The sequence below is a fragment of the Dipodomys merriami genome, unplaced genomic scaffold, assembly GCF_024711535.1.
Source record: "Dipodomys merriami isolate MVZ:Mamm:240054 unplaced genomic scaffold, mDipMer1.0.p SCAF_36, whole genome shotgun sequence".
Taxonomy (NCBI): Eukaryota; Metazoa; Chordata; class Mammalia; order Rodentia; family Heteromyidae; genus Dipodomys; species Dipodomys merriami.
Genome location: NW_027205159.1, coordinates 7,073,643 through 7,096,935, shown reverse-complemented (window position 1 = coordinate 7,096,935; position 23,293 = coordinate 7,073,643). Strand labels below are relative to the sequence as shown.

Sequence of the window (23,293 nt, the reverse complement as noted above, 5' to 3'; positions counted from 1 at the left end):
AAAGACTGTTGTGCCAGGTGAAAAATAGAAGCACGGTTTAGTTTTTGGGGGTCAGTGAAGATGGAGGGGCAATGGGAAGGCTGTGAGAAATACAGCTTTTTAGCATTATTATCCTAAATTTGTTCATGTATGAGGTAAAAGAGCAATATCATTTTGTACAGCTGTTATCTGGCCCCAAATGGGCAAGAGTCATTCAGAAACATAATTTTAGATTTCAAAGGACCAATGAAAATTAAAAAGCACTATCCAATCTGATGCTGGTAGCTCACCTCTGTAATCCTAGCTACTCAGGAGGCTGAGATCTGAGATCTGGGCAAAAAAGCTTGTGAGGCTCTTGTCCCCGATAAGCTACCAAAAAATTCAAAGTGGACCTATGGATCAAGTGGTAGAGAGCTAGCCTTAAGCAAAAGAAGCTCAGGGACAGCACCCAGGCCCTGAGTTCAAGCCCCATGACTGGCATGAGATTGGGGGGGGGGGCAGGCAAGGAGGAGGGGAGAGAGAGAATCATTTTATAAAAGTAGAAGGGTAGCTCTCTTTCTCTTTTTTTCTCTTCTTCCTAATCTTCTGTCTCCAGGCACGCCTCCATTTCCTGCAGGCCCACAGTTTGCTCTCCCCCAATAAACTTTTCTGCCTAAAAAAAAAAAAAAAGTAGAAGGGTTGAGTTATAATCATGAGAGCTGTGATATGATAGAAATTATTATTTTTAGCCTGACAAAGTAGAGCACACCTGTAGTGCCAGTACTTGGAGGCTAAGGGAGCAGATTCAAAACGACTCGAGGGAGGTAGGGAGGGAAGGAAATGTTTACTGTTATGTTTATCAGGAAATTGTAGCAAGTGACGCTTAGAGGTGACTCCATGATTAACTTAAGTTCTGAACAGTGGCTAATGCTAATGTTCACTGAGCAATTTCCAAGTGTAAGCAACTGTTAGAAATGTTTTGCCTGTAATTAACTCCTTCCAGATAACAGCCAATACTTTTCTATTTTGAGTGAGAACCTAGGTTGACCTGCCCTCTGCCCTGCAGCTGGTTTACAGTGGGACCAGGATTTGCTTTAGGGCTCTTGAGTTTTCACCTCTAAGATGTCATGTGCTCCTGGGGTCTCAAAGATCATTTCTCATGGAATGGGGATTTCAGGATCCCCTGCTGCCTGCATGGCCCAGGAGCCCGTCACCAGCTCCAGGTGGCACTGGGGAAGGTCCAGTTTTCTTCCTGCTGGGGACCTACCACCAACAGGAGGAGTCCTTAGTTCAGGGAGTATTTTTATTTATGGTATACCACCAACTATCATCAGAGGTTGCAGTTTCTGTACGGAAGCCTTGGAGAATTTTCAGAGGTCCTTGACTAAGTGAATCAGAAACTATGCATATGGCATGCACGAATGCGTCTGGGTGTGCCTCTCTGGACTTCAGAGATGAGCCAAGGGAGAGATGGACTTCACAGACAGATGAGCCAAGCCAGGCTCCAGCAATCGGTAATCAGCCATCAGCCATCCAGCCCGTCCAGCCTTTAGCTGTGCTGGCTCTAGCTGATGTGTCTTATATAACCTTTGATCTCATGCCCTTGATCCGGCTTCCTCAGGTGCACTAAGGAATATCTCTGCTTTCTTGGACTCCAGCCTTCAGGGAAGGGTGCTAGAAGCAGTTTAGCAGGTCTTTGTGGGGGAAGAGAGCAAGCACTGAGAGAGTGGGTCCTGGAGAACAGGAGAATCCTTGGTATGGGAGGTGGGGGAGGGTGGAACACAATCAAGATTGGGGACTGGACCTCAAAGGTCTTTCACTGATGCTTCTGTCTACAAGACATGGGCAGTGTCCACATTTAGGGGGACGTTGAAGTGTAAATGTCAGTCCACAAGTCAGTGTCAACCCCATAGCTATTGTCTTCATGCCAGAATGTGTCTCCTTCCTCCCAGAAAAAAAAAAACAAAACCCAGGATTTGGAAAAAAAAATAGGTTTCTATATAAAACCTTTGATCCACAGGAGCATTTCAGCCAATTTTGCTGAGAGTCTGGTTACCCAATTCACCAATTACATTTTTCTCGAGGGGAATCCCCAACTAGGGCATACTGACATCAGATCTTCACTTCTGTGAGGTCATCCTTGAAGTTTACTTCTACAACTCCTCTTTCCTTTTTTTTTTTTTTCTTTTGGTGGTGCTGGGGTTTGAATCCAGGACCTTATTTTTATTGTTTATTGTGCATGTTCATTGCTAGTGCTTCATCACTTGAGCCACATCCATCTCCAGCTTGTTTGTTGCCAGCTTAGAGACAGTCTTTCAAGACTTTTCAACCCTTTCGATCTTGAAGAAATCCTGACTCTCAGCCTCCTCCTGAGTAGCTAGGACTCTAGGTTTGAGCCACTGGTGCCCAGCTTCCTCCTCTTTTTAAAATTTAATTTTTAAATTTAATTTCCCAAAGGCAAATTTCCTTGAACATATGCTTCTGTTCTTTTCACTAACAAGGTGTGACTGACCCTACCATGCCATGTTTGGTGACTGCTCTCTGGGCAGTCACTGCCCTGAAACAATAGTTCATTTTCCAGTGTCTTCTGATCTCTTGAGAAGAGGTTGTTGACCTCTCTCCCTTTTCCTGGGCTTTAGCCACACAATGATTTCACTTTTCACTAGTGAAACAGTTTTCAGGTTTTGCCATCCAGAGCCATACTTTATATGCTGACTTGTCTGCAAGGGAGCCCAACTAACTTTAGAAAGAAATGTTTTCTACCTTCCATGTAATCATTAAAAACAATTTGTGTGGGGCTGGGAAGTTGGCTCAGTGGTAGAGCGCTTGCCTTGCATGCCTGAGGCCCTGGGTTCGATTCCTCAGCACCACATAAGCAAAAAGAAAAAAGCCGGAAGTGGCGCTGTGGCTCAAGTGGTAGGGTACTAGCCTTGAGCTGAAGAGCTGAGGGACAGTGCTCAGGCCCAGAGTTCAGGCCCCACAACCGGACCCAAAAAAAAAAAAAGTGTGTGTGTGTGTTTGTGTGTGTGTGTGTGTGTGTGTGTGTGCACGCGCGCGTGCGCGCGTGCACATGACAAACTGGAGCTTGAACTTAAGGCCTGGGTGCTGTCCCTTAAGATTGTTGACTCAATGTTGGTGCTCTACTATTTCAACTACAACTCCACTTGTTTGTTTGTTTTTTTAATTTTAATTTTAATTTTTTGGTGGTTAATTGAAAGTAAGAGTCTCATAGACTTTTCTGCTGGGTTGGCCTGGCTTCAAACCTCAATCAGATCTCAGCCTCCTGAGTGGCCAGATTGCAGGTGTGAACCACCAGTACTCAGTTATTTTTAATGTTTTTAATCTTTAATTTTTAAGTAGCTTATATATATATATATATATATATATATATATATATATATATATATATATATATATATATATATATATATAAAAATTTTTTTTTGTCGGCCATGGGGCTTGAATCCTGGGCCTGGGCACTGTCCCTCAGCTCTTCAGCTCAAAGCTAGTGCTCTACCACTTGAGCCACAGCACCACTTCCAGTTTTCTGGTGGTTAATTGGAGATAAGAGTCTCATGAACTTTCTTGCTCAGGCTGGCTTGAACCATGATTCTCAGATCTCAGCCTCCTGAGAAGTTAGGATTACAGGTATGAGCCACCAATGCCCAGCCATATAAAATTAAACTTTTAAGAACATTATTCCAATTTTCATCTCATGTTTCCAATCCATTATTGAAAACTTAGGCTTTCTGAATTAGGCTGATGAGTGTTCATGGTAGACTGGACTTCACCTGGTTCATACAGTTTCCTTTATTCAGTCTGACAAGGTGAACTTGACATTTGGACAGGAAATACGGCATTACAAGTTGTGAGAGTCTTGTTGTTTCTGAATTTTTTTCATTGGGTACACACAGGTCTTATGAAAGATACATTTTTCTAAAGCAAAGAGCAGCTCAGGCCTGACCAGGACCTCACAGCATTTGAATGAGGATTAGAGCTGGAAGCCTGGCTCAGCTTCTGCCACCGAGGGACTATGGGAAGCTTACACAACTTCTCTGAGCATCAATAGTAATATTCACATGGCAGGGTTGTTATTTTATGTTTTATTTTGTTTTTGATCTGTTACCGAACACCCTTCCAGCCACCCATTTGGTTTTTTCCTCTTTCTTTTTTCCTCCCTCCCACCCCTCCTCTTCACAGTAGTGAGATTTGAACTCAAGGCCTCATTCTTGCTGGGCAGATGCTTTAGCTGAGCCGGCAGATGTCTTTGTGCACAGAGAGACGCGAGGCCGTGACTGTCAATTCTGAATGACAATGACATCTTTGTGCACATTATGAGCTTGACATTTTTGTCATGATTCCACAGAAGACACAAAAACTCAAAGCAGATTATACTTTCATTTATCAAAGTAACCAATAGAACACAAGGACTTTTCTTGCAAATTTCTGAAAATACTTTAAAGATTAAAATATCAAAGACGGAGCCAGGTGCTAGGTGCTGGTGACTCATACCTGAAATGTTAACTTCTCTGGAGGTTGAGATCTGAGGGTCAAGATTCAAAGCCAGCCCAAGGAGATACATCTAAGAGACTCTTATCTCCAACTAGCAAAAAGCTGGAAAGTGGGGGTGTGGATCAACTGGTAGAGCACCAGCTTTAAGAGAAAAAGGTAATGGTGAGTGTGATGCCCTTAGTTTAAGCCCCTGCACCAACACATACACACACACACACACACACACACACACACACTATAAAAGACAAGTGAGTCTTCTTCTCCCCTCCTCTGCCCCAGTGCATACACTTTACAGTTGAGATCCACACAAGCTGAGAGAGCTCTGACATTTCAGTGGACTGTGTCCCTGTTCCTAGCTCAGAAGTTCTGGGAAGGGTAAACCTCACTCAGAAAGGAGACCAGGCTTTGGGCTTCGAGAACATTTTACACTTGTCTCATACTCATTCGTGTGTGTGTGTGTGTGTGTGTGTGTGTGTGTGTGTGTGTGTGTGTGTGTGTGTGTGTGTGTGTGTGTGTGTGTGTGTGTGTGTGTGTGTGTGTGTGTACATACAGTACTAGGGCTTGAACTTAGGACTTTGGCACTCTCACTAAGCTTTTTTAATCAAGACTGGCTCTCCACCACTTGAGCCACACCTTCATTTCAGGCTTTTTTTCCCTAGTTCATTGGAGAGAAGTCTCAGGGATTTTTGTCTGCCTGAGCTGAGCTGGCGTTGAGTCATGATACTCAGATCTCAGCCTCCTGAATAGCTAGAATTATAGGCACCCAGCATCCTCTTCATTCTCTATCATCTCGCATCCGCAATAATGTCACTTGAAGATGTTTGAGGAAGCCAGTCCTTAGGCAGGGAAGGCGCCCCCGGTTCAACACTTAAATTTTCAAAAACTTTCTTTATGCTTAGACCACATATACAAAGGGATCAAGTCAAATAACTTTCAATTCTGGGAAAACACACACACAGTGGTATTTCAGCAAAATAAAATGTATAATTTTGGTTAGTTTGGTGGGTGTCTCAGGACTTTCTAATCAAGAGCTGATTTTTGCCCAGCCAACACTGGGCATCCCTCCCGATGTGACTTCAGCGTGGGTGACAGTGACGCTGTGGGAGATGATGCATCTCCCATGTGGTGTTCAGGATACCTTCCATCTGGAACCTGGCTTGGGAGACCACGCACCAGCCTTCAGTTCTATTCCTGCCTCATTAATACATGATGATGGCGGGGACAGCTATAGAGCAATAGCCCTTGTAAGGCAAAGTGGAGTATGAAGAGACCAGTTTTAATTTTGTGTTGATATGTTCAGTAGGCCATATGTGATTTTAAGCAGGTCATGATGAAAAGCTCTCTTCTTCCTCATGCAAGGTCAAGGGTCATATAGAGTGACAGAATCTCATCTCTCCTACACTCATTTATCTTCCTCCTCCTTCTCCTTCTCTTCTTCTTCCTCTTCTTTCTCCTTCTTTTCATCCCTCCTCCTGGACTGGTCTACTCTTTCTCTGTGGCTCTTGTTTTCTCCTTTTGGTGCCAGTACTGGGGCTTGAACTTACTTAGGTCCTTGTGTTCTTGCTTAGCTTTTTTTTCTGCTCAAGGCTGATGAGGCACACCTCCACTTCCAGCTTTTTGCTAATGAATTGGAGATAAGAGTCTTGGAGTTCTCTGTCTGGACTTGCTTGCAATAGTGATCCTCAGCCTCCTCAACATCTAGCATTGCAGATGGAAGCTACTAGTCTTTTTCATCCTTGCTAAAAAAAAAAATTAGGATTCTGTCTCTCTATGCCTCTTCCATCTGTGCCCTATTTCTGCCAAAAATACAGCCCACTGCAGACCCTCACTGCTCTTATCCCTATGTTAACATCCATTTGTCATACCCTCTCTTTCCTTTCAGTTACCCAGGCCTTCTGGAGGAACTGAAATCCATGTTCTTGGACAAGGAAACCTTCATCCTGATGCACCTGCTTGTGAACTCTCTCACTCCAGCCCCTTGCTTGTGTGTCCCCTTCAGCCTGACACCTAGCACTCCATATCCCATTCTCTCCTTCACTCCCTCTCTCTTACCCTCCCTTACCACCCCCTTCCCTGACCTCTTTGTGAGCAGGCCACATGGAACCAGTGCCCCTTCACAGGGATTCTCCTGACCACTTACCCCCACTCCATTTCCACCAGCTAACCTGAGGTCATGACCTCAGGGTTCTCAGTCTGTGAACATCCCAATGTCCAGGGCTTCTCCTCCATGCCTGTGAGCAGACTGGTCCGCTTTCTGGTTATCTTTACAGCAAAATGTAAGGGAACTATACTTTCATCTACTTTTAGGAAGGATCTGTCTATGTTTCTGTCTGTCCCTTTCACACATACGCATGCACATGTCAGCCGTGTGGTGGTCACATGCATGAGGGCCTACAGGCCTTCCTCTTCATTGTTCCTTGGCCCCTGTAAGTTGCACAATGTCCTTGCATGGGGGTTAGTCGTGAGGAACTCTGCACACCCCCTGCCCTGCCTCTCACCACCCGTGTGTCTGGCTCTGCAGGACTTGTCCTACAAAGAGAGGCATTGGCATGAGGGCTGCTTCCACTGCTCCCAGTGCAAGAGTTCGCTGGTGGACAAACCCTTCGCGGCCAAGGAGGACCAGCTGCTCTGCACCGATTGCTATTCCAACGAGTACTCGTCCAAGTGCCAAGAATGTAAGAAGACCATCATGCCAGGTCAGGTTGCGCTCTGTCCTCACAGAGGAGATGCCTCAGGGCCTCTTGTCACCCAGGGGATTCTGAGGGCTGGCATTGGCTAGGCGAGTGCTCCACCATTGAGTCACGTCAGTCACCCAGTCACCAGTCTATAGCTGAAGGCCATGGTGGAGACTTCCCCAGATGCAGTTCAGATCCACGTGACCTCAGACACTATCATCGACACTCTCGTGTTGTTCCTGAAGCTGCAGAGATGATTTCTAGAAATTGAAGAAGCAGGGGCGATGAGTAGATCCTGGCCCCCTGGAGAAGGGTTGTGGGTGGATACTGGAAATGAAGGAAATCTTTGGGGTATTTTACACAGTCGATTAAAAAAAACAACTCATTCTTGGGTTTTAACACAGGGTATAGGCGCCTTGTCCCTGAGCTTTCTTATTGGGGTAGAATTTAGCTTTATGACAAGACACCTGTCCCAAGTGAAAACTCCCCATCAACCCGTACCTCTCACAGATCAGTTTCTTGAAGATCCAACAAAATTCTATCAAACCATTGCTAGCCACGCCTGTAATTCTAGCTATTCAGAAGGCTGAGGATCACCATTTGAAGCCAAGCCCAGGCAGAAAATTCCTTAAGACTAGAGTACTAGAGGCATGCCAACGTGAATGAAAAAGTGAGAGTTTGAGAGTGAGAATTTGAGAGTCTGAGTCCAATCCCCAGTGCATATTCCCTCCCCGTCTCCCCGCACGCACCCCCCCCCCCCACCACATACACCAGTCCTTGTCAACTCCTTGGGAGAGGTCTCCACAGATGCCTTGGAACAGGCTCAAGAATGGACACCATCTAGACCTTCATCGAGCTAGCTTTCTGTTTCCTTGCCTGTGTGATAATTCAGAATCACACCACTTCCTTCCTCCACAAAGACTTCCCTCTGCTGGAGATTCCATGGCACCAGTTATCTTAGCAGAAGGTGCTCTCCTGCCCCCTGCTGGCAACCTTGTATAATAAGTTCAGAACTGTAAGCCCAGCGCTCAGTAGTTCTTAGATTGCCTCTCAGAATCCACCTGCCCAATGCCTTCCCTATTGGGCGACTTTCCCAGCACAGGTGTTGATATGGCAAACTTCAGAGCACACCAAGGATGCGCTTTAGTTAGGACCATAACTGCCCCCTTGTCACTAATCCAATTGTTTCTGGCCAGCCTGATCAGAGTGAAGGTCAGATATTAAAGGAACAAGTAGTAAAGGCATACATGGGTAAAGAAACCCCAGGAGGCTAGGGAAAACCATCCTAAAATGTGTGTTAAACTCTTTCTGCCATTTTTACCATTTTATCCAGTTGCTTGATGTAGTATTTGTTTCAGAATCTGTCCCTTTAGGGTTAAATTCCAGATTATAACCTCAGCTTTGAGGTTACAAACAAAACCCCTGCTCACATCATCCACACATATCCCGCATATTTTATAGACATCTATGTGTGGTGGAGACTGAATGCCTGGTATTGGACACTTGAGAAAGTGGCCCAAGAATGACACCTAACAAAAAAATCATACAATAATTCTCAACGCATTCCTAAGTTCCCCAGACATGGAAATTCTGCTCCTGTATTTTAACCATTTGGAATACAGTCTTAACTTAGTGGTTTGGATCATCTCTATTATGTTTGGATTTCTAGCTAATAGCTAGGTTGTAGGCTGCTGAATGCTACCTGCATGCTTCCCTGGTCTCAAGCACACAATCTCATTCCAGCCATTACTCCATTCCACAATGAGGTCTTATGTGTATACCTATCCTGCCATAGTCCCTGTCCCTTATGTAAGGCCAGGGCTGTACATTTTTTTTTCCATTAAAAACTAGATGATCCAGGAGTGGTGGTTCATACCTGTAATCCCATCACTCAAGAGTGAGAAGCTGGAGGATCTCAAGTTCTAAGCCAGCTATGGCTATATAGTGAGACCCTGTCTCAAAAAACAAAACAAAGAACCACCAGATAGTTTGAGGCTTTTTCAGACTGTAAAGTCTCCATCACAGCTACTCACCATAGCTACGCTGTACAACTTCATAACAGTACATAACTACACAACAGTAGACAGTAAATGGCTTGGGTGTAGCAGTTATCTTATAAGACCTCCTTGGGGGGGGGTCTTTGGGGGGCCGGAGGTGTGGATCAGTAGCAGAGTATTTGCCTGGTTATGCAGGAGGCATAGGCTCCATTTTCAGTGCCACAAAACAACAAAAAATAAAGCACAAAAAAATAAAACCTCTGAAAATACATGTAGGATTTTGGCCCATGGGCCACACTTAGTGGACTAGCCCCTGAGCCATCCCGGGTATAAGAAACATTGTTCTATTTCCTGTTCTGTCACGTTCACTTCCTCAAGTCTTTCTTCTGCTTTATACTGTGTGTGTGTACATCTTCTGTCTTGAATTAGCTCATGCTATAAATATGCATATATTTTTTTTGTGGAGGGAGTAGGAAAAATACCAGTTAACAAATGTGGAGAACTTAATGTGAGCGAAAGTAGATGGTGATTCTGATGTGAGCCAAAAAGCGTTTCTCTTTAGGACATGGCTGGCTTAGAGGAGTGAATGATGGAAACATAGCAAGCGGTAGTAGTGGCACATGATATCCCATGGCATAGAGCCTGACACATGAAGATGCATCACCACTTGGTGTAGCCAGTTGCATAAAGCAAGTGTTGTAAGTTCCTCAATCCATCCACTCCCCAGCCCCTTCCATCTCTTGGAAAATGTTTATTAACAAAAGTGCATCAGGAACTTGCATACTAGTCCATCCTCCCACTCCCTTGGAGGATCTGTTCCCAGAACCCGAGTGGATGCCTACAGATTAGGTAAGGCAAGGTTTACGTGAATACAAGCAGTGTGATACTGATCTGATAACCAAGTTGGCCAAGTGACTAATAGGTGGCTAGCATATACGTGTAGATACCCTGAACAAATGAATGATTCAGGTCTCAGATAGCCTGGGTCGGACAACATGACATTTCTTCACAGTAACCAGCATGCAATTTAAGAATAACTGGCTCTGGGCACTGGTGGCTCACACCTGTAATCCTAGCTTTTCAGGAGGCTGAGATCTGAGGATTGAAAAGAAAAAAACATTTAAAATACATATCTTAGGGTTCATTTTCCTAACAGTCCCTGTGAGACTTTCATCTCCAACCACTCAAAAACTGGAAGTGGAGCTGTGGCTCAAAGTGATAGAGTGCTACCTTTGAGCAAAAGAACTCAGGGAAGCTGGGTGCAGGTGGCTCACGCCTGTAATCCTAGCTACTCAGGAGGCTGAGATCTGAGGATCGTGGTTCAAAGCCAGCCCTAGCAGAAAAGTTCATAAGACTCTTATCTCAATAAACCGATAGAAAACCGGAAGTGGTGCTTTGGCTCAAGCGGTAGAGCGCTCACCTTGAGCTGAAGAGCACAAGGACAGCGCCCAAGCCCACGACCGACAAAAGAAAGAAAAAACTCAGGGACAGCACCCGAGGCCCTGAGTTCAAGCCCGACAACCACAATTCCCTCCCCCGCTCCTGGACACACACACACATACACACACATACACAAAGAATAAGTGTTTCTTGTTTATTTGGATGGTTCATTTCTGGAACTTGCCATTTACTATTTTCAGTTTGAGACTGCTCAGAGGTCACGAAAGCCACAAATTGGAGGACCACTATAGTCCCTGTATGTCAGGTTGTCCCCCAGAAAGGCTAGACTGAGCTGTGCCAGATTCCTCTTGGTATTTTGTAATTCTGAATCACTTTTTTTTAAAATTAGCATTCCTAACCATATATAACAAATGTCAAGTGCTTCCTGTGTACATGCATAGGAGGTAGGTGTATTGCATTGAATCAAAAGACAAAGCCCCGTCCCCCACATTTGCATGCAAACCTTTGGGAGCTGAAGAGACTTGCTCCAGTCTCAAAGTCAGATATAGCCAGCCCTGTTTTGATCGCAGATTGCTGAGACTGCAGGCCAGTCTAAGGACGGTTGTGCTGTTTTCATTCTGACTACAGGAACTCGCAAGATGGAGTACAAGGGCAGCAGCTGGCACGAGAGCTGCTTCGTCTGCCACCGCTGTCAGCAGCCCATTGGAACCAAGAGTTTCATTCCTAAAGACAATGAGAATTTCTGTGTGCCCTGCTATGAGAAGCAATACGCCCTGCAGTGTGTTCAGTGCAAAAAGGTAGGGCGGTGCTCCGCTTGGCTTGTCCTTGTCAGTTTGTCTCCATGGTCCATGATCACGTCCCCTTCTGAAGGAAAGACTGCCAGTGACGCATACTGGCATGAAAGCTGACCTCTGTATTCCCGTGAGCTTCCATGCATTTTATGACCTGGGTCATGCTCTGGTCCTTCTCAGAGAAATAAACACTGTGATGCTCTGTGAGAAAAATCCTTTAGCCTGCCTTCTTTGAGAACATTCCAAATATCAGGTCACTCTTACGACCTGATCCTAAAGAGCACCTTTGTTCTCAAAGCTTTGTCAAGCGGATGGGGGAATAACAGGCTAGGTACTGCTCCTTCAAGCCTATCATCTTAGCTATGCAGGATGCTAAAAGCTGAGAGGTGGGGTTTGAAACCAGCCCAGGCAGAAAAGTCTTATGAGATTCTTATACCTGTAAAAAGCTGGAAGTTGAACTGTGGCTCAAGTGGTAGAGCACCAGCCTTGAGCAGAGCAAAGACCCTGAGCTAAAAGCTCAGACCTTGGGTTCAAGTCCCAGTTACCCCTCTCCCCCGACACACACACACACATGTGCACACACACACACACACACACACACACACACAGAATGGGGAGAAGGGGGTAGGTGGATGAGGGAAAGGAGAAGATGTGGAAGGGAAGGGGTAGGAATAAGGGGAGAAAAAATGGAGTGAGAGAGGAGGAGGAGGCAGCAAGTAGGAAGGAATGAACATGTGAGAGAATGGTGGAGGAGGTGCTCCGTGGAGAAGGGACAAATCTTTATTAAATGATCATCTTGAATATGAGAGCTACTTCTGTCATGACTGTCAGGTTACAGAAAAGAAGTTGCACACCTGCAGAACACCATGTCACTCCTTCATGTGTCCTTCAGAGGACAGCCCAGTTTTCTGCTGCGTTCTCTGTCACACACAGGTGGCTCCAAAGCTTGCGTAGCTCCGAGGGTCTCCATGTAGTTAGGATCTGTACCAGCTCTTGAGCAGAGTTCCGCTGTGCATTTGCATTTGTCTTACATGGGATTTTTGGTATGCTCTGGTTTCTTCCACTTCTTCTGGGGTATCTTTTTTGTGTTCTGTAAGCAGCTTCGGGTTGGGGGACAGCATGGTTTTCAATGGTGCTTGTGTGGGGCCCATTATGTCCACAAGCTTAGCAAGTGCAGTGAGCGGCACATCCAGGTACTTGGTTCACTGGGTGTAAACCACGCCCACAGGACCTACGTTTGGTTCCCAAACTTCAGTGTGCTCTCTGCATTTGTGAGCCTGGAAGCAAAACTCTAATCCTTAGGGGGCCACCAACTGAATGTAGCCTGTTTGGCATGAGTCCACTGCCATTCTCATGGGAGATGGTACACACTGCTTCTCTACAATGATAGTGTCCAGACACTTGATGGCTTATACCCTTGTTCACATCCATCCCTTTTTTTTTTAATGTGCTGATGCTGATTCTTATACCCTTGTTCATACCCCTCCCCCTGCCTTTTTTTCTGTGTTGATGCTGAGGTTTGCACTCAGGACCTCATGATCTCACTTGGCTTTTTTGCTCAACTGGCATTCTGCCACCTGAACCACACCTCCATTTCTGGCCTTTTGCTGGTTAACTGGAGATAAGTCTCATAGACTGTCCTGCCTGAGCTGGCTTTGAACTGGGATCATCAGATCTCAACCTCCTGAATAGCTAGGATTTCAAGCATGAGTCACCAGTACCTGACTAGACAGGCTTTCTTAAAATGAACAGAGAAGCCAGGTGCCAGTGGCTCATGTAATCCTAGCTATTCAGGAGGCTGAGATCTGAGAATCAGGGTTCAAAGCCAGCCTGGGCAGAAAAGTCCGTGAGACTCTTACCTCCAATAAACCACCAGTAAATCAAAAGTAGCGCTGTAGCTCAAGTGGTAAAGTGCTAGCCTTGAGCTGAAGAGCTGAGGGACAGTGCCTAGGCCCAGAGTTCAAGCCCCACAACCGACAAAAAAAAATGTGTTTGAAACCTCCTAACTTGTATGGTTTTGTGGGGTTTTCTAAGCCAAATAAGTAGTGAAATCATTTTCACAGCTCAACTCTGAGCACTGATCTGTTCCTCTTTTTCTCAAGATCCAAGGGTGTTACTTCTACAGCCTTTCCTCCTGTCATCCCTGCCCACCTGTGTGGGCTGCTCACTTGCAGAAATGAAGGCAGCATGTTCTTATGGGATGCACATCAGGGGGTATATGTCCTCTAAATGTTAGAGTATTCACTTACACCAGAGTCAACTTTGAACAAAGCCCTGGGGCAGCAGGGACCTGAATCTAGACAAGATACTCCCAGACTTTGGATTAGATGGAACTTACTGTATTGTCCATCCAGCCAGGTCGCTATTGACATGTATGCTGTAGAGTAAATATATTGAAAGGACCTGGTCTAAGCTGTGGAGTGGAGGTCGGGGGTTGGGTATGGGATTCTCTAAGGAAGCAGTGCTGAGGCTGAGCTGAACCTGAGTTGGTTGATGGGGTGTAGGGAAGGGGTGAGGGGTGGGGTATAGGACTAGAGGTGGAATTACAGGTAGAAGAGACACCTTACGTATGCACGCCTTCTGGATTCCCATTATTTTCTATAAATATTCCTGGGGAAAGAATCACAGAAATGGTAGGGAGGATAAAGGGTGAACCATTAATAGTAATACTCACTTTAAATTTGGGGGTAGGTCCATTTTAAAGCATTCAGTATTTAATAAATTAAAGGATTCTGAAGTTTACAATCGATTTAAGAAGCCATTAATAAAGAGAATGACTCAAAAGCAAGCAAGCAAAGCAAGAGCGTGAGGCCCTAAGCCAGGCTTTGATAGCTCACGCCTGTTGTAATCCTAGCTGCTTGAGGAGGCTGAGATCTGAGGATCTCAGTTTGAAGACAGCCTGGAGAAAATGGTCTGTGAAACTCATTTCCAGTTAAGCACCAAAAAACTAGAAGTGGAACTATGGCTCAAGAGCCACAGCCTTAAGCAAAAAGCTAATGGAGAGCACCATGGCCCTGAGTTCAAGCCAGCCCTAGTACTGGCTTAAAGAAGAAAGAAGAAGTACACGGAGTTGTTTCCATGGGAGGTAGGGTTTGTAGACCAGTTTCTTCATGACTTTGAACAAACTGGATGTTTTTTGAGTGAGGCTCACACCTCATCCATTTCCAATAGTGGAGGCAGAGGGTATCTGGTGAGGATAGAGCCACACTAACTCTCGCTGTCTCACCAGCCCATCACCATGGGAGGTGTCACTTACCGGGATCAGCCTTGGCACAAGGAGTGCTTCGTGTGCACAGCCTGCAAGAAGCAGCTGTCAGGGCAGCGCTTCACAGCCCGGGATGAGTTTGCCTATTGCCTGACCTGCTTCTGTGATTTGTATGCGAAGAAGTGTGCTGGGTGTACCAACCCCATCAGCGGTGAGTATCCTGGGGAGACCTGCCCGCAGCCACGCATGGGTCATCTGCCTCGTGTAACATCTGAAGGTGAAATATGGCCTGGATTTTGTCATGTGGTAGTGTTGATATCCTGAAACCTCCCTCCCTCCAGGCCTCCTTGAAGCTTTCTCCTTCCCACTTTTCTGTCCTCGGTACCTTGCCTACACATCAGCAGGTGACTTCTTCCCCCATAACCCACCTAGTAACTGGAAGCCTGTGGCCTGCTGAGCATGGTGAAAACTGGCATTCTCAGGTTTAGCAGCAGAGCTGGCTCTTAGAAGTCTTATGGGTGTGCGTGCGTGCGTGCGTGCGTGCGTGCGTGCATGCGTGCGTGTGTGTACTGGTTCTTGGGCTTGAACTCAGAACCCTGGCATTGTCCCTTAGCTTTTTGATGTATTTTGCTTCAGGATGATCAATGGTACACTCCACTTGGCCTTGATATTATAGTGGGGGAGGGCACCTTACACTTTCGATGGAGATTGGTCATCAAACACGAGTCAGAAGTCAAAATGAGTTACTATCTTGGTTAAAAATAATGGAGATAAGCTAGGTACCATTGGCTTATGCCTTGTTACTCAGGAGGCTGATAAAGATCACTGTTCAAAAGCCAAGCCTGGAAAAGTCCCTAAGATACTTATCTCCAGTTAACCATTAAAAAGCCAAAAGTGGATATGTGACTCCAGTGCTAGCCTTCAGCACAAAAGATCAGGGGCAGTGCCCAGGTCCTGAGTTCAGGCCCCAAGACCAGCATATACACAAAAAAATATTGGAGGTAGCCTAGCCCCAATGGCTCATGCCTATAATCCTAGCTACTCAGAAGGCTGAGATTTAAGAATCATTGAGATCCAAGAATCACTATTCAAAATCAACTTGAGCAGAAAAGTCCATGAGACTTTTATCTCCAATTAACCACCAAAAATTTGTAAGCAGAGCTGTGGCTCAAGTGGTAAAGTGCTAGACATGAGCAAGAAAGCTCAGGGACAGTGCCTAGCCCCTGAGTTCAAGCTGCAGACTCAGCACATACACAGAAAGTATATACTGGAGCCTAGGGTATAATTCAGGAGTAAAGTGTGAATGTATTAGACTTTGGCAATGCAAAGGTAGAATCTGATGGCTCACATCTGTAATACTAGCTATGCAGAAGGCTGAAACCTAGAATACTGTGGTTCAAAGCCAGCCCAGGCAAAAAAAACCCCTCAAGTGTCTAGCTTCCAATTAACCAGCAAAATGTTGGGCTCAAAGCATGGCTCAAGTGATAGCGCACCATCCATGAATGAAAAAACCAAGTGAAGTCAGGTGCTGGTGGCTCACACCTGTAATCCTAGCTACTCAGGAGGCTGAGATCTAAGAATCGTGGTTCAAAGCTAGCCCGGGAAGGAATGTCTGTAAGATTCTTAACTCCAGTTAACCTCCAGAAAACTAGAAGTGGCACTGTGGCTCAAGTGGTAGAGTGCCCGCCTTGAGCTGAAGAGCTCAGGGACAGTGCCCAGGCCCAAAGTTCAAGCCCCCCATGACCAAAAAAAAGAAAATGGAAAAAAAATTTAAAAAGCCAAGTGAAAGTACAAGACCTCAGGGTCTTGTTCAAACCCCAGTACTGGTGGAGAGAAAAGTGTCTTTCCAGCACTAGCACTTTATAGTGAGATCCTCCTGTGTCAGCAGCCCATCTTCCTCCATTGTGACCCTTCCACTTTCCCTGTACCCTTTTTCTCACCCACCTGTGTTCCTTAGCTCCAGTTTCTAGAGATCATCTCAGGACTGGCCCTCTGCAGGACCAACCATCCCCCTGCCATTATCACTCTTTCTGTGAGGCCATTCAACCTTTTCCTCTTCCAACTCCCTGTCATGATTCATTACATCACACATACCTGGAGCACCCAGCAAAGGCCCAAGAGAAACCTGCTCCATTTTCATGGAGCTTCATTTCGGTGAAGAGCACAGTAAGTAAACAAGTAGAGCAGATACTTTTCCATAGAATTCATCCCCTTATTTCAGAGCTCCCGACTGCATCTGCTTCCTAGTGTTTGTGAGCGCAAGGCTCTGCACACTAGCTGGTTATATTTGAATTCTCAGATCATAGGCACTAAAAAGTCATCCTGTGTCCATCACACTTTGGAAACTGCCATGGATCAAACCAGAATTCCTTTCTCAAGCTCAGTTGCCCTTTCTCCGCCCTAGTTACACCCTCTCCATCCTCCTTCGCCCATCGTAAACTCTTCTCTGTTCGCAGGACTTGGAGGTACCAAGTACATCTCCTTTGAAGAACGGCAATGGCACAACGACTGCTTTAACTGCAAGAAGTGCTCCCTGTCCTTGGTAGGGCGGGGCTTCCTGACAGAGAGGGATGACATCCTGTGCCCTGACTGTGGGAAAGATATCTGAAGGCAACACGGAAGTGCATAGCTGTGGTCTCACACGAGATTTATTTGTTTTCTCTCAACCAGGCAACATTGTGTTCTGGTGCTCAGCAGCCACCTCAAGCCTTTCCACTCTCACCACCCAAGCTATTTTCATGTTCACTGAAACCCTTTTCATCCTTTGTTCTAGTTTGGCCCTAGGAGAGAGAAAGCCCTTCTGTAAACCCTGGGTTTGAGTTAGTTTGGAATTTTTGTAATCAAGGAAAACAAACCCAACTGTAAACTCCCTGTTGAATGACGTCTTTATAAATGCATCTTCCTTTCACTGCCTATTTAATTTTTTAAGTGCAATTAACATTTGTCACAAACTTGAAAGTTTGCCCAGGAGTTGGTATCTGCAGCTCTATAACTTCCTGTGTAAAGCCGAGAGCAAGATTCTATGACTTAGAATAAAATTATTTAGAGCAAATTCTTTCATTGGCGTGGGTATGTGAAATAACGATTAGATGGTGAGGTTCTCAGAGTGAATAATGAATGGTTTTTTCACGTGGCCCAGAGATTGAAGTGCAGGTTTTCAGTGCATCAGGGTGATGTTAACTGACATTCTATCACACCAGCTATTTAAAACGTAGTACTGTACACTGCCATGCCATTTTCTCTCTCTGCCTCCCTCCCAAGTTCTTTCTCTCAGGATGGAGTGCTCTACATTCGATGCATGAATAGCAAATGAGCAGCAGAGTAGGAAGCCAGTGGCAGTGAAGCCAGGTCTCAGGTCACTTTCATGAGCAGAGCTGGGGCTCTGTGCCATCTGCATGGACCTAGATGTTACACTGTCCTGACTTGTCTTCAGTGTGAAGGACTCGAGCCGCTTGAAGCCAGAGACACTCTTACTCATCCTGATCATCTTAACCAACACCCTAACAAGTGAGGGCAAACTGGAGCCTTGAGGATTTCTGAAAAGATAAGCCAATAAAGAGAAAAACTCCGTCATAGTGCTGTGGAACTGACACTCCTACTTCAGCAGAATCCTGTAAATCACAATCTTGGTTCAGCAGTACATAGTTGGGAAGCATTGAGCCCATTGTTTTTTGGATGCATTGTTTTTTGGAATGGTGGCCTTAGTGACCTTTGTCCTTTTGCTTCCTGAAACCATACGATTAAATAAAAAAAGTTGTGGGGGCTGGGAAGGTGGCTCAGTGGTAGAGCGCTTGCCTTGCATTTGCATGCATGAGGCCCAGTGTTCGATTCCTCAGCACCACATAAGCAAAAAGAAAAAAGCCAGAAGTGGTGCTGTGGTTCAAGTGGTAGAGTGCTAGCCTTGAGCTGAAGAGCTGAGGGACAGCACCCAGGCCCAGAGTTCAGGCCCCACGACTGGACCAAAAAAAAAAAAAAAAAAAAGTTGTACAGTCAGAAATCCAGTGGGAATTGAGTTATGCTGGCATATCTATGCTAGCATAGAGCTACACAATCAATTTCTTAATCTGGCTGGCGGCTACTGTGGGAAATGTTTGATAATTGTGTGGGCTGCGTTTTCTGGATTTATAGTGGACCAGAGTTTTTGCTTTGAGTCAATTCTACCCCTTCACTCCAGATTTCATTCTAAAGCAGCTTACCTGTTCTTCATTAAAACCACAGATATACCACCACTTTACCTGACCTAAAATTCCACTTCCTGTTAACTGGAACAATCCTTCCTGGAATACCTATTCTGAACAAAATATATTTTAAATATATATTTTTAATTTTGGAAGCATTAGAACATGATCCAAAGCAGGAGGATAAGAGGAGTGAACATTTGTGAGGAGACAATGACACTAGGTGACCCTCCTGTTTTTATCTAGGGTGGGCCCCTGTGGGACTGTTAGAAACTGTTAGAAAGTCACTGGCTTGAAGAACCTGAGCCCATGTGGAAGAAACAGTCTCTGTTTCCAGAGGAGTAAATCCTGGGAAAGAGATCCCCAAGCTCTTTAATCTTTGGTAGCTGAGCTATAGTCGGGAGCAGGGGTGGAAGTACACTTCAGGCAGCCTGGCCAGAACTAATGCCCTGGGGCCTGGGGAGTGTATACTAGGAATTAAGAGTGTGAAGAACTGGTTATCCTCAAGTCTCTGAAAATGTCCATAAAATCAGACAAAAACACATTTGGAAAAATCTACCACTAACTCTCAGCAAGAAGAGTAAAAGTCTACATATAGCCTTTGAGCCTACCTGTCCCATACTACTCCGAGCTCCATGGGCAAGCTGGCCTCTACGTGGATAAGCCAAGAAGAGAAGGGCTTCCTTTTCTCCCAGCTGCTATTCTAGGGCTCTGCTTTAGGGGTGTCAGGCCTAGGGTTCCAACTGCCCTGCCCTAATCTGATCATAGGGTAGAGGTTCCCTATTGGGAGGAAGTAGTGTGAAAAGCCCCAGGACTACCAATGTACAAAGAGGGGATGCCACTCCAGAAGCAGGTTGCTGCCCAGCCCCCCGGGAGAGGCAGGCCTTACAATTCTAGTCAGCCTGAGGGGATTGTTTCTAGGTACCAAGAACAGAAAACCTTGTGTCTGAGGAGCTTGTCAAAACTAAAACTGATCTTGGTGGCAAGCAATTCAGTAGGGGCTGATAGAATGGAAACTATGACAGAGGCAAAAAGCAAAATGGCAGAGCCAGTTCTGTTGAACATTATCAGACATATCAAAGTTTTTTAAAAACCAAATGAAATTCTGGAATTGAAAAAATATTAACTGAAATGAAAAAAATCCCTTAGAAGGGAGGGGTGCAATAATAGATTTGAGTTGGGAAAAGAAAAAAGAAATCTGTGAACATAAAGACAAACAATATAAACTACAAATTTAAAAAAGAGCTCCTTAAAGAAATAATACCACAAAAAAAAATAATAATACCACATGTGGACCAACAAAGAGAAAGACCAGGAGAGAAAAAGGAACCAGAAAGAAAAATCTTAACTAAGCTGAAAAATCCCCAAATACAATGAAAAATATTGATTAACAAACTCAAAGGAGGATAAAGAAGAGATATAAGTACCCATTGGGATTCAAAATACAAAGGTAAAATGATACAGTTCTGTGGTTACAATGTAGCATTGCACATGTACATGAAAGTATACAAAATTACAGGCAAAACAAAGCTATGGCAATACAAATTAAGGACAGTGGTTACCAGAGGTGACCTAGAGAGCCTCTAGATTGCTAGACACGTTCTGTATTGTGGGTTAGCAAACTATGGACTGTAGTTATCTATAGCTATACCTTTTTATTCAGAGAAGCCCTACATTGTGTGTGTGTGTGTGTGTGTGTGTGTGTGTGCGCGCGCGCGTGCATGTGCATGTGCGCACGTACTGGGGCTTAAACTCATAGCCTTGAGCTTTCACTTTATTTTTCCACTCAAGGCTGGCTCTCTACTACTTGAACCAAACTTCCAGTTAACAGCTTTTTCCTGGTTGATTGAAAAGAAGTCTCTCAGATTTTGTTTGCCCAGGATGGCTTTGATCCTCAGATCAGTCTCCTGAGTTCCTAGGGTGACAGCCATGAGCCGCCACCACCACCTAGCTTAGGGCCCTACATTTTCTACATCTGGCCCTTTATAGAGAAAGCTTGCCAGCCCTGCCTGGTTGTCTACCTTCATTTGGGGAGTGATTGCAGTGGATGGGAGCCAACATGTGTGCATGTGCATGTGTACACCACACACATATTTTCACTGAGCTATATGAGTTAAAAATGACTATTCACTTATTTTACTGTAATAAAAATACATTAACTTGTGTGTTGTGTTTTAGTTTCTTGTAAACACCGAAAGCAAACTTGCTTGGCATTTGCTTGAATATTCTTATATGAAAACTTTGGGTTGTCTCCTTGATGCTTTCATACAGTTCATACAGAGGAGTTACCTAGTCTCCTTGCAGCCTTGGACAACTGAATTATGCTCATCAATGCCCTTTAAAGATTTCTGTGTGTGTGTCTCTGAGACTCAGAATGTATCTTCCTGAAAAGATGATTTCCCTCACCACTGTCAGGTGCTGGGACTATGGTCAAGTCGCTTCCTGCATTACTTCTACCATTCAGTGGATGTTGAAATCAACCCCATTGAGAGCAAGCTTGCCTGTCCCCATCCCACTTTGTCCTTTATTTCTTCCCTATTCTTCCTTACTACTATTTCCTGTTCTTTCCTAGTTTGCTTTCTAGTTCATCTATGTGGTTTTGTTCCCTGATGTCATATAGTTTGGAATGCTCCTTGCATTAGTCACCAAACTACTGCTGAGTTTCAACAAAGCACCAAAATATGGCCCTCTTCTCTGGATTCTGGCATTCTCTTAAGTTTTGCCTATGAAGTGCTTTTAATAATTTAAAAGAGGGGGGAGGGAAATGGAGGCATGTCTCAGTTGGTAAAGCACCAGTTAATGAGCAAAGAAACCATCAGGTACCAAGCCCAGTCTCGCAAAAAAATTTTTTTTTTTAATTTTTAAATGCAGAGTAAGAAGTCAGCGTCTTTTTCTCTATTTTGAACATATGAAAAACTTTATCATAAACACTGTAATACTTCTCATTAATATAGTCTACAATGAGGTTTACATTGATTTTTTATATACCTTAAGTGTTGTAAGCTTCAAGGTAGATCTAAACTATCTTACAACAAATACTCAAATCTGTGGTGTCACAGAGGATATTGTGAAATTTTTTTTATAGTTGTATTTATTAGCACATATATTTATATTGTGCATGTCATAATGTTTTACATATAGATAATTTCAAGTCAAATTTGCCCCCAAAAGCTTTTGATTTTTAGGTAGTTAACTTACTTCCTTTCTGTGCCTGAGAACCTGCAATTTAAAAAAGATACACAATAATGTAGTTGGGAAACTTTTTAAAGCTGTGTGAGACAACTTTAAATTCAAAAGATGGAGCTTTAATTCAAAAGAATTAGAGACCCATTAGACATTTCAGCTGCATTTTTATACCAGCAGATCATGCTCAAAATTTACCTTCTTGTGTTAAGTGCTAAAATACCACTTTTCCAGTAATATTAAGGTATAAACAAAGTAGGAACTTTAAATCAAGTTGTACTTTAATAGTATACTATATGTGTTTTTTATTTAAAGTTGGGCTAACTTAAATTTTTTATTTTAGATTTCCTGTTTTTTTGGGGTTTTTTTTTGGTCCGGTCATGTGGCCTGAACTCTGGGCCTGGTGCTGTCCCTCAGCTCTTCAGCTCAAGAGCCACAGTGCCACTTCCGGCTTTTTTTTCTTTTTGCTTATATGGTGCTGAGGAATCGAACCCAGGGCCTCATGTATGCAAGGCAAGCACTCTACCACGGAGCCACCTTCCCAGCCCCTAGATTTCCTGTTTTAAAAGTAGAGTCTGACCAGGTACCAATGCTCACACCTGTAATCCTAGCTATGCAGGAAGCTAAGGATCAAAGCTCAAAGAGCCAGGGCAGGAAAGTCCACAAGACTTTTTTTTTTAATTTTGATTAGGTGATTACATAATTTCCCAAATTTCACAGTATTGTGGGATAGTGATGCTCAGTTAAAGTCACAAACACATTGTAACTTTCCTGAAATTCTTAAGAGTCTACCTTCAACCAAAACCATGATAATCAAAAATCACTGGGGTAACAGCAGTTTTACTTACCAGGCTGTCCCTCTGAGGACAGTGAGCATGGTCAACAGCTCAGTACATGTCTGTCATATTTGTCTCTGAACAAAACTGATTGTGGCTTATCAATAGTGGGTTTTTGTTGTTGTTGTTGTTAATTTTGTGCCTATAGTGGTGCTTAAAGTCAGGGCCTCATTCTCTGGCTTATCTTCTTTCACTCCCAGTTGGTACTCCATCGCTTGAGCCAGCCATTCCTTCAGTTCCCCCAGTATCTTTAGTGAACACTTCACCTTGGGGAGCACCTTAGAGAAATGTTTGTGAAGGAACTTAGTGCTGTTGGCAGAGCAGAGCCTTGGAGATCAGCAGAGAAATCCTGTCACCACCCAGGTAAAGCCACTGGCATCTACTCAACACACTGACTTGCCACAACCACACGTAATCCAAACTGTAAGCACTGGACCCTGGTAAAAACTTCCTTGGGAGAGATTTTTAAATTAGCTATGCTAAAGCAGAATACAAGCAGCATTAACTGATATATCAGTTAAATATAGTGTTTTAGAACTTGAAGCATATAAATAATT

The 23,293-nt window shown here is 44.4% G+C and overlaps 1 protein-coding gene across 4 annotated transcripts in view; it reads left to right on the top strand.

The window, feature by feature from the left end:
- The window catches only part of Fhl2 (four and a half LIM domains 2), a 69,150-nt gene extending 51,559 nt beyond the window's left edge, over nt 1-17,591 (top strand). For all 4 annotated transcript variants that reach the window (XM_069988622.1, XM_069988621.1, XM_069988620.1 and 1 more), the window contains 4 exons: nt 6,992-7,166; nt 11,171-11,340; nt 14,564-14,750; nt 16,996-17,591. In XM_069988622.1, coding sequence (XP_069844723.1) covers nt 6,992-7,166; nt 11,171-11,340; nt 14,564-14,750; nt 16,996-17,147 — 684 coding nt within the window. In that variant the 3' untranslated portion in view covers nt 17,148-17,591. The remainder of the gene's footprint in view (nt 1-6,991; nt 7,167-11,170; nt 11,341-14,563; nt 14,751-16,995) is intronic.
- Nucleotides 17,592-23,293: the final 5,702 nt, after the last annotated feature.